The 10487-nt window shown below is 42.9% G+C and overlaps 1 protein-coding gene across 4 annotated transcripts in view; it reads right to left on the reverse strand.

Annotated features, from left to right (window-relative positions):
• The window catches only part of Setd4 (SET domain containing 4), a 25928-nt gene that overhangs the window by 9199 nt on the left and 6242 nt on the right, over positions 1-10487 (reverse strand). For all 4 annotated transcript variants that reach the window (XM_023718732.1, XM_023718731.1, XM_023718733.1 and 1 more), the window contains 6 exons: positions 9524-9619; positions 7504-7541; positions 4724-4812; positions 2822-3251; positions 1703-1877; positions 41-122 (listed from right to left, as the gene is read on the reverse strand). In XM_023718732.1, coding sequence (XP_023574500.1) covers positions 41-122; positions 1703-1877; positions 2822-3251; positions 4724-4812; positions 7504-7541; positions 9524-9619 — 910 coding nt within the window. The remainder of the gene's footprint in view (positions 1-40; positions 123-1702; positions 1878-2821; positions 3252-4723; positions 4813-7503; positions 7542-9523; positions 9620-10487) is intronic.

Consider the following 10487-nt stretch of genomic DNA (forward strand, 5'->3'; position numbering starts at 1 on the left):
TTTAAAAAAAAAAAAAAAAGAGGGCAAGTGTAATACTTACTCCAGAAATCCATGATCCTTTAAAAGGGAAATCTTTTTGTTCATCTGTTTATCTGTTGATGGAAGATACTTAACAAGCATTTCTACATTGAAAAGAAAAAAAAAATCAGAGATTTAGGGTGGAATTAAGACAGAAGTATGTCTCCCCTTCTCAACTTTCCTTCCCATCAGCAACTGAATCACAGGATGCATGTTTAAACAGTGTTTCTAATTCACATAAATCTCTTCCAGCCCAATTCAATGAGTTCACTAGTCCCAGACAAGCTATAAGACTTCCCAGGCTGGAGGACAAAACATTCACAAGCTCAGCTCCCACTAAGTAACTCAACTGACAAAAACAGCGAATTAAGACATTATGCTTGCTTCTGGAAAATAACAACCAAAAATAGTAGGGTCTGTAAAGCCTGAGGAAAAAGTTTTATGAGACTGAGTTTTAAAAGCCAAAATTCAACATGGTCTGGACATTAATGATTAGGACCAAAAAAAAAAAAAAAGGGGGGGGGATTTAAAATAGGTATGCAAAAACTTAACAGAGCTACTGAGAGGAATAGGGTAGCAAAAGGCTTTTTTTGGGGGGGGGTCTTTTTAAATTTTGTTTGGTTTGGTTTCGTGTGGTGCTGCGAATGTGACCAGTTTTGAACAAGTGAGGTGAGTGCTCTACCACTGAGCTGTACCCTCCGCCCCTACTTCGCTTTATGAATGTAAAAGTAACTAAATGTAATTTTGCCCAAATTGATTGATTTGATAACTACTATTTTGCAGTCATAAACTTTAATTATCTGGATTTTGAACACTGAGTCCAATCCAAAAGCTAGTTTCCTAATATATACTGCAAAGTATAGTTTCTAATTTTCCATTTTTATTTCTATTATGAGAAATATTACCACTATTCTGCCTATATGATCATTAAACTGCCTTGGCCAAGTTCCTAAGTTTATCTGTCCTTACCTCAAACTACACACTGGGGAACATGGCTATTTCGTTCCCACCCCGATGCTTCCCTGTTGGGCAGGGACGGACACACAGGGATGGACACAGACACGGACACGGACACGGGGACACACACACACACACACACACACACACCTCCAGCCTTCTCTGTACTGTTATTAATACTAAATTTGGGCTTTTAGTCCTCTAAATGTAATGACTAGTTATTTTAAATAGAAATATAAATGAAGGTGGCATGTTAGATCACAAAAGAACATAAATAAAATCAACTTTATAACCGCATTAAACTCCAAAAACAAGGATGTAGTAAGACTTGTCCCCGTGGCTAGCAGGGTCCTGAATACTGTCGGAGCTGAGTAAATATTTGTCATCCATTGCTCCGTGATCACACCCTGTCTTAGGCAACCGACAATGCCTCAGGACCAGTATTCTCATCCCTCCCTCTGCTTATACACTCATTTCCTTCTTCATCTTCTACCTTCTGACCTACTGCCATAAAACACCTCTCAGTTCTCCTCACACTCATTATCAAAGCCGTGCTGTTTCAACTTCCACACTTAAATCAGAATCTGTAAGTTAGCTTTCCGCAGAATGAAATAAATATTGATATATAAGGATGTTTGAAGGTTTTGCTATTAAAAAAAAACTAAAAATAACCATATCTCCTAATGGGAAAAATGTGATCTTAACCGTTAACGAAGTAATCTCTAACCTCTTGAGACATAGACACAAGCATGAGGATTGCAGTAGGAAACAAATCCATATTCCAGAAGCAGTCTGTGGTTATCATGAGGTCCATAAGAGATGAACACTTCTTCATGTTTTCTACAACTTGAGGCCGTTCTAATTTCATAACAGCCAGTTTCCTCATTAAATGCTGCTTTTACCTACAATGAAAAACTGTCACTTTTTCTTAAACATCAACCACACACATTCAACTCACCTCAGACTACTGCGCTAAGAATTGCTGAGTTCCTATAATAGTAAAAGGTGGACAGGCCCGAGGATTGGCCTGAGCGCAAGAAACCCAGCAGGACTTCCCTAAGCTCTCCTCTCACTGTCATGGGGGCTCAACAGGACAACATCAGCCCTATGGTAGTGGCATGTCACACCAAGAGGATGGCAAAGGCTCACGTCCCAGCCATGTGGTTCACACTGTGCCTCAGTCAGCTCCAGAGAAGCTTCCCGATGGACATTTCTCTCCCTCTAGTCAGGACTTTACCCACAAGGTCCTGCAAATGCCACATGAGGAAGGGGCTAGAGAAGATATCTGTGACTGTTTCCCTATGCAAATCTTTCATGATTTCCCAGAATCTGTTCCCCAAGAACACTCATCCATGCAGTGAACATTTATTGAGCACCTACTGCGGCCCCAGGCCTGCTCTGAGCACTGGGGACGCAAAGAGGGACAAGACAAAGCCTCTAACCTCAACAGATTTCAGGCTTGTAGAGAAAGGAGGCAGTCAGTCAGGGCCTCATGCAAAGATGCAGGCTCTTCCAGCTATGTTAGCAAGGATGAAAGGGATGGGAGGGAAAGCAAGCTACACTTCAGCCAGTGTGGAAGAGGGAAGAGAAAGGAGGATCCTACAACCAGGGGTCAAAGGTAAAGGCTCTCCAGAGGAACAGCAGAGAGCCCTGTAGGCTAGGACAGTGGAGACAGGGAGCAAAGGAAAAGCACACTGAGTCAGACTGCAGCCTGTAGAACACAGAGCAGGGAAAGGCTGGTGTAACAACTTCAAACTCAAAGCATCTCTCTTAACGCCTTTCCAGATTTTACATGGTGGATTCTGCCTCTCAAAACAAAATATGCATCTTCACGTCAGCTTCTCACCTGGACATTTGGGCTGTGATTCAGCAGATCCAGGTAGGGAGCCAGCGCACAGGTGTCAGGCTCTGAGGAAAGGCAGGCCCGCCTCTTGGTCCTCAGGTACACTGCTCTGGTGTTGATGGTGCACCAGGCCCACAGGAGGGCTCTGTAGCTGAACACGCTTTCAATGGCCTCTTCAAACAGAGGCTGCAGAGAAGAAAAAAAGTCTCTGGAGGAAGCAAAGAACTCCTGCACGGAAGTTCTCTGCTCTTCAACCTTTGCTTTTAAAGGTTTGGGAAGAAGATTCACCACTTCTGGCTCCAAACAAACAGGGCAGGTGTAAGACTTGGGCAAAATATCCAGGTAAGGCTTCCAGACAGACCGATTGCCAGCATGCTTTTCATAAACTAAAAAGGTGCACAGAGCCAACAGAGGAGACGGAGCAGGCTTCCACCTTGTAAAATGAAAAGCTGGTTACAGAAATGGCCTTTATTCAAAATATGGAAAAAGCATATTTTGGTCTGTTTTATGCCACAGGACTGTGCTCAAACTTAGTAATCTTAGTAATCTAAGTTGACTTCATGCATCCAAGACAGTTTACAAGTTTTTCCTCTCCAGAACACACTCCATACACGTGCTCTGAACAAAGCATAATTATGTCAGAAAATCAGACCCTCTAACCAGACTGATGGGTTCCTCTATAAGAGAATCCTTTCTGCAAAAGCCTCCAACTTATTTCTCCAGCTTGAGAGCTTTTGCAATAAGCCCATTTTTTTCACCTGGATAAAGACATAAAATATGGTGTGGAAAGCAGTTTAGACTGCACAATTCAACACAGCAAAGACTGCATACATGCGTGCCACTATGAATTGAAATTACTTAAAACTGAATAATACTTAAAATTCAATTATTTGGATTCAAGTATTTGAATTCAATTAAGCAGGATAAGCCATATTTCCAAAAACCAAGGCCTATCTGTGGCCTATGTGCACCATACTAGACAAGAGAAAGTTGTATCTCTCTGTCACTACCAAAAGCTATACAAGACTGAACCAACTTGGCCTGTAAGCTGAACATGTTCATCCTGAACTTGCTGCCATTTTAAAGCTTTTACTCCTAAATGTGCTCTATTATAGATTATGCATCATAGTATTGTTTTACATACTTATCAAAAAAAAGATCTCCTACAACATGAATGTATTTAGAAAAAGTTTTCATTAATCCTCCAAAGTCCAGATTTGTACATTGGGATATAGTCTATGTAAAACTTGAGAAATAACTCAGAACTCCTCAAATGTTAATCCCAGGAACAGCCTTGTCAATCAGACCTAATCTGTATTACTCTTATTCAAAAACATGCCAGGTAAAAATCTACAGCTTACAGTAAGTGCTAAGAAACAGCCCTAATCATTTAAAAATCCTCTCACTCCCACTGCAGAGCCCCACCACACACGAGCCAGAAAACAGTTCCCACTTCCACATCAGACCCTCCCTCTCTTCCTAAGGACACCAATAGTTCCGTTATGTCAAAGCTCTTCACAGATGAAGAACAATTCAAGTAAGTACAATCATGGGCAAAATTAAAATAGTTAATGAACCACTGTCCAGATCCACTATAGTGGAAGAGACTAGGCTATTAGTAGACAAGGCACTTGTATTATTCTATTTATTTTCATTTACTAGTAAACAATGGATGGGGATCCACATTCCCATCCCAGGAAGCCTATCAAAGACCATAAAAATGCACTTAACAATGAATTAACTTCCTAGAACTGGAAATAAAAAACCTTTTCATTCATTTCAGGTATTTCTTAGCCAGACAAAGGGCTTGCCATTCATGAACTGTCCCTTAGATAGGATGCTTCTCAATGACAAAGGCTTTGGGGAGAACCGCTGGCACCAGATAAGCACGCTAAGATCACTTACTTAGTGATATACGCTCCTAAAGAGCTTTGAATCACTGTGTCCGTGGTGAGCAGGCAACTCTCAGGTAATGAAATAACCATCTGTCCCTCCTGCCAAAAACAAAGAAAGTGTAGGACATCCACGCTTTGGAAAGGATCTGTGAGTATGAGTTTCATGAAGTCCCTGACCCCACATCATCTATCAAATGAACATTTACTGAACACCCCCGATACGGAAGCCCCCATAACCCAATTACTGCCACCACTGAGCCCACCTGGGGGCTCGCTTCTGATTCTCTGATGTAGCAGACACAGGCAAGGCGGCTGCTCTACTGCCGGGTTCTACAAGCCCAGTGGGAGATACAGTCTCAGGATGGGCTGACTCCCACAGTATACCCTGCACCAGAAGGGAAGGTGGGAACACCCTGATGGCTCCACACTGTTCCCTCTCTTTCTTAGCCAGGAAATTGTGCTATCCACAGGACTAGGCAGATACCTCTCAGAAAGGTTCTCCCTACTGAAGGCGGGCACAGAGGCTTCCTCCCACCTGTGGTCCCAGCTACTCAGGAGCCTGGGGCAGGAGGATCACTTAAGACCAGGAGTTTGGCAACACCAGGCTAGGCAACTGAAAGACTCTGACTTCAAAAACCAAAAGCAAAAACTAAAAATGCTATCCAGTCAAATCTGAAGGACAGCACAATGGCCTCCTCTCCACATGACCTGTGCCCACCAGCTAAAGAAAAGGCAGCCCAGCTAGCACGGCAGGGATCTAATTTTACCACTTGCAAAACTCTGGTTTTTAATCTTAGAAAGTAAAGTGATAGACACCAGACACCAATGTTATGTAAGTACAGACACAAATTAAAACACTCAAAAACAGACATAAGATTCTCCCTTCATTTTAACTACCATCCAGATCAGGTGGAAATATTAGCCCTGGACCTTCAGGCTTCAATTTCTGGTTTCTGGATCTGTAAAGCCAGATTAAGATGGATGGATCACCACAGACTCCTCCAGCCCCTACATTCCTTGACTTCAGATTAAAACCAAAACCACTTGATGACACACTCATACCTTATTTAGGATGTATCTCTATCAAAACATGCTTCATACTAAACACTTAAAACTTGTGTATTTCATGTGACAAGCACGTCTCTTTTTAAAAGGTTTAATAAAAAGCCACATTTGAAAGTGCATATGGGCTGGGGAGATGCTCAGTGGAATAAGCACTTCCCTGGCAAGCTCAAGGGCCTGCCTGAGTTCGATCCCCGGTTCCACACCAAAAAAAAAAAGTGCATATGAAACAACTGCCAGTCATCATTTCCTGGTCAAAACAAAGCTCCTACAGATAACACTAAACTCAGGCTGGTGATATAGCAAAAGCAGACAGGTAGGCAAGAAAGAAAATAAAAACCTTGCACAATAAGGTTTTTACCACTAGTGAAGAGTACATACACTTAAAAGTAGCTAACACGATAAACTTATAAGCTGTATATACTTTATAATTGGAAACTGAAAAATAATAAAAACACAGTATGATTGTAACACTGATAGATATAGATGAACATGTGTATACACATGAATTTAAAACAAATTAAACTGAGGAACCAGTATAAGGGCTGGGGGGAGTTCAACAGTACAGCTCATGCTTAACACGTGTGGAACCCTGGGGTAACCACCTAGCACCACCACCCTGCCCTGCCCCTGAAAAATAAATCAATATATAAATTTAAATAATTGTAAAATACAGAAATTAGCATGCAGCTTTACAGAAATTACATATTACATAATCCTTTAAAACAGCACAGAAAATAGTAAAATGGGCCTGAGATTATCTATGTCACTGAACTCCACATTTACCAGGCGAGGAAACAGAAGCCCAAAGGACGGGGGTCTCGCTTGGGCCCAGGGAGTGGGAAGCTCCTGGGGATGGGCTCCGACGCCTCCTCCCCGACTTGCCAGCCTCCCTTCCCACACTGTTCACAGACTTGCCCTGGCCCACCTATAATGGGACCCCAATTCTACACTAGCTGGGCCAGATACTGCCGCTGCTACCCCAACAGGCCCTCTCTCCTTCTCCTGTGGGAGTCTCCGTTGGCACAAAAGGCCAGGAAAAGCAGGCCACACCTCCCCCTCAACGGAAGTCAGGGAGTCATAAACCCCATCTCTCCTGGCCTATCAGTCAGGGCTGGAATGTTCTCAAAGGGACAGATCCCACCCTTCCTCTCCACCTGGCTGCCTCCTGCTGCTCAAGAATCAAGAACCCTGGCTGGCCAGATAGCTCAGCTAACTAAAGCGCCAGCTTAGGCAGAGCACAGCAGCTGCGGTTCCATCGCTGGCATGCTATGCCAGCCCCGCCCTCAGGGCATGCTGAGATGATGATTGAGACTAGGCATGGTGGTGCCTGCAATCCCAGCGCTTGGGAGGCTCTGAAAAACAGGAGGATCACTATGAGTGAGACCTTGTAGACCCTGTACTAAATGCAAAAAAAAAAAAAAAAAGAATAAAGAACCCTGAGGAGAAGCAGGGAGTGAAGGAGTGGGAAGAGGTCTGGGCCTCTACTATCTGTGACCCTGCTCCACCAGGTCAGAGTGACTCTTTCCACACACATTTAAATGATAGAAATGCAAAACTTTTCTATACAGCAAACTTAATCCTATAGACAGAATTGTATTCAAACACATCCATTATGTAAGAGAAAGGCCTGCCCATCTGAAGTACTTTTAATTCATTTCACTTGAACCCCAAAAACAAAGCAGCAAAAAATATATTAGGTTTCAAGGATAAAAGAGAAGTTCTTACCCGCAGGGATCGCTTGCTCATCAGCCCTCTTCCAGTACCTACAGACACAAAGACAAGAAAAGGGCGAATCCCACTATAACTTCACGGTCCAAGAAATCCCACACAGAATAAAAACTGCAAATGAAGTTTGAAGTCATCTAAGCATAAAGCTAGTGTCTCTCAACCTTTGGCTTCCAGGAGGACAGGATCAGAAAGCTATTCTGGAAAATGGCCCAAACCACCTATGGATTTATAATCCTTGAAGGGCAAGGCAAGCTTGAGACCTAAAGTCTAACAGCACGACTTCTGACATTATTTTTTCTTTTCAGCTGGTGAAGAACTCCACATAGTACAGTAACCTCAGAGAGTGGCTTTCATTAGCCATTATCTGCCCCACAGAAACAGTTAAACACCATGACGGCAGATGACAATCACAGGTCTTGCTCATAAACTAGGAGAGGCCCAAATAAAATCAGCTCTGTGAAAGTTTCCACAACCACAATGGTTTAACCTGTGTTAAACCTAGACTAAAGGAGCCAGGCAAGGCCAAGAAGGGAGGGATTGCACACTTGATTTCTTGATACTATTACAAAATACTCTGCAAAATCATAATCTTACACAAACAGTTCCATGCAGGTGCCTGCCCAGCAATTGCTGTTCAACCTGGGACAGATGCCACCCTTATTACTGGTCCTTGCAGCCAAGGATAGCTGTTTCAAAACAACTTCCCAAACCCTCCTCATCTCTCCTTTAAAAGCCCTGCCTTCCTTTGTTTTTTTGAACCTCACCCTGGCACGCTCTTGAGAGCACTTCTCTGTCATTATTTAGGTTCATCCCTTAAATCAAGCATTTTACCCCAGTCACCCCATGCCCATGACTCACTCCTGGAAAACAAGTTCACACACATCATCACACTTACTTAGGGACGCACATGTGAAATCATTTATCATGACAGATGTAAAAGAAAGTTAATTTTCTTCAAGTTCAGCTACCTAATGGGTACCTGAATGACCCTTGTAATGACCACACGGAGCATCTGTACACTATGTGCTAAGTTCTGCAGCCTCCTCGAGGTGCAGAACTTCAGGATCCTAATCACATAACTATGCCTATGCCACCAAGGCCGCAAGTCCTTTCAAAGAGCATCTTGGTCTACCACTCTGTGGACATCTTCAGCCCACCCGTGGGCAGAGTACGGTGGTCTTGCATGTAGGCACACACACAGCATGATTTCTAGCTCCTGGGAGAGAATGTTCCGGAAGAAAATGTCAATTTAAGCTCCATAATAAAGGATTCCATTTACAGAAGAGAATGTTTCTCTCAGCTCAGGTGACTGTGAGAACCTAAGCTCTGGGACTAACTGGTCCCACACAGAGCTTCCCCTCCGTGTGCGAACCACAACTGAAAACCAGCCAAGGACAAGCATGCTGAGGCCTCCCCAGAAAAGTCTCCCACAGCCACACCACTCAAGGGAGAACACACACTTCAACTGGTTCTGGAACCTCCTCCTGCTTTAGGAAACTACTCTTACCTACTGGGGTCTGGGAAAGTCCCATCATCCTGCCAGTCTGAACCATGAAACCACCCCAGGGATGCTCAGAACACACCACTCACTGAAGTACACAAGCACCTTGCCCATATCTTCTCAGGAAACAAGGCAGTCTAGTTTATAGAATGTTCAGATTAAGGTCACTCACCCTATCCACTGCACAAGCTGCTGGCAAGATGACTTCAATTTGCAGCTCATCTTTGCCAAGTGTCAGATTTTATACTTGCAGTGTTCAGGTGTTACACATACTCCTGGCTTCAACTTATACTTCTATGCTCATCCACTTTTGTCCATTTTTAAACCTTACTTCATCATTTTGTTATTGCTCTCTGCAAGTCACTCTCATTCACTTTTACACCAACATGAAATACGAATAAATAGTATAGCTCAAAGGAGGAAGGCAGAGAAAACCCAGCCCACAGGGAGAATCACCCTAGGTTCCCCCACGGCCTTCACCTGAGAGGTCAGGAGAGCCCAATACCACATTCTTACCTGGAAATTGAGCAGGTGTTAAATTTGTGTCTTCAAAATTCCTATCTTTCAGCCACTTCTTTAGCTCTATAAATTCAGGTTTGTGGCTCTCTTTTACTAATCAGGAAAGATAAGAACATGATTAAAATCACTGTATAATCAGGTTATCATTTTAAAAGAATATCTCTGATGAAGTGTATCAGGCAATCATGTAAGGCATCATGGTTACACCTGGAACATCCCCCAGATCACATGTGCTGGGCCCCCTCAATTCAGCAGCATCCAGAGGTAAGGCCTCTGGAGGGCAACTGCATCATATGGATCTTGATCTTATCAGTGGATTAATCGATTGTTAAGACTCATAATTTGATGGCGTTCCTGGATGATGGCAGAAACTTTGGGAGGTCAGGCCTACGAGAGGGAGGGGGCGGGTCACTGCTGGTGTGCCCTGGAAGGGGTATCTTGTCCCCAGCACCTTCCTCTCTAGCTCACTCTGCCTTTGGGCTGCCATGAACCAAGCAAGTTATTCCACCACACCCTTTCACAAAGATGCTCTGTCTCCCCACAGACCCAAGTGACCATGTCTCAAATGATGTGACCAAGTGACCATATCTCAAAATCATGAGCCCAAATAAACTTTACATCTTTAAGTAGATTTTCTCACATATTTTGTCACTGTGATCAAAATCTGACTAATAAAAAAGGGAATAAATTTTATGAAAAATACAAATAATGTACTCTAAAACAACAAAGCCATTAACAATATGACCATTTCTATAGATAAAGAAAAGCATTTAAAAAGCCAACATGGCTACTGGACTCTTTTAGAATATTTTGCTGAGTTTACACACCTGTAATATTCAACAACGGAACTTAAAAAAATTGGGATATAACTATGAATGTCCATTTTGTATCTGTGTATTCAAAGTGGTTGGGATAGATATATAGTTGCATTCTCTTAATGAATAGAATGATTTGTTCTAAT

The sequence above is a fragment of the Octodon degus genome, unplaced genomic scaffold (assembly GCF_000260255.1).
Source record: "Octodon degus isolate 3935 unplaced genomic scaffold, OctDeg1.0 scaffold00061, whole genome shotgun sequence".
NCBI classification, from domain to species: Eukaryota; Metazoa; Chordata; class Mammalia; order Rodentia; family Octodontidae; genus Octodon; species Octodon degus.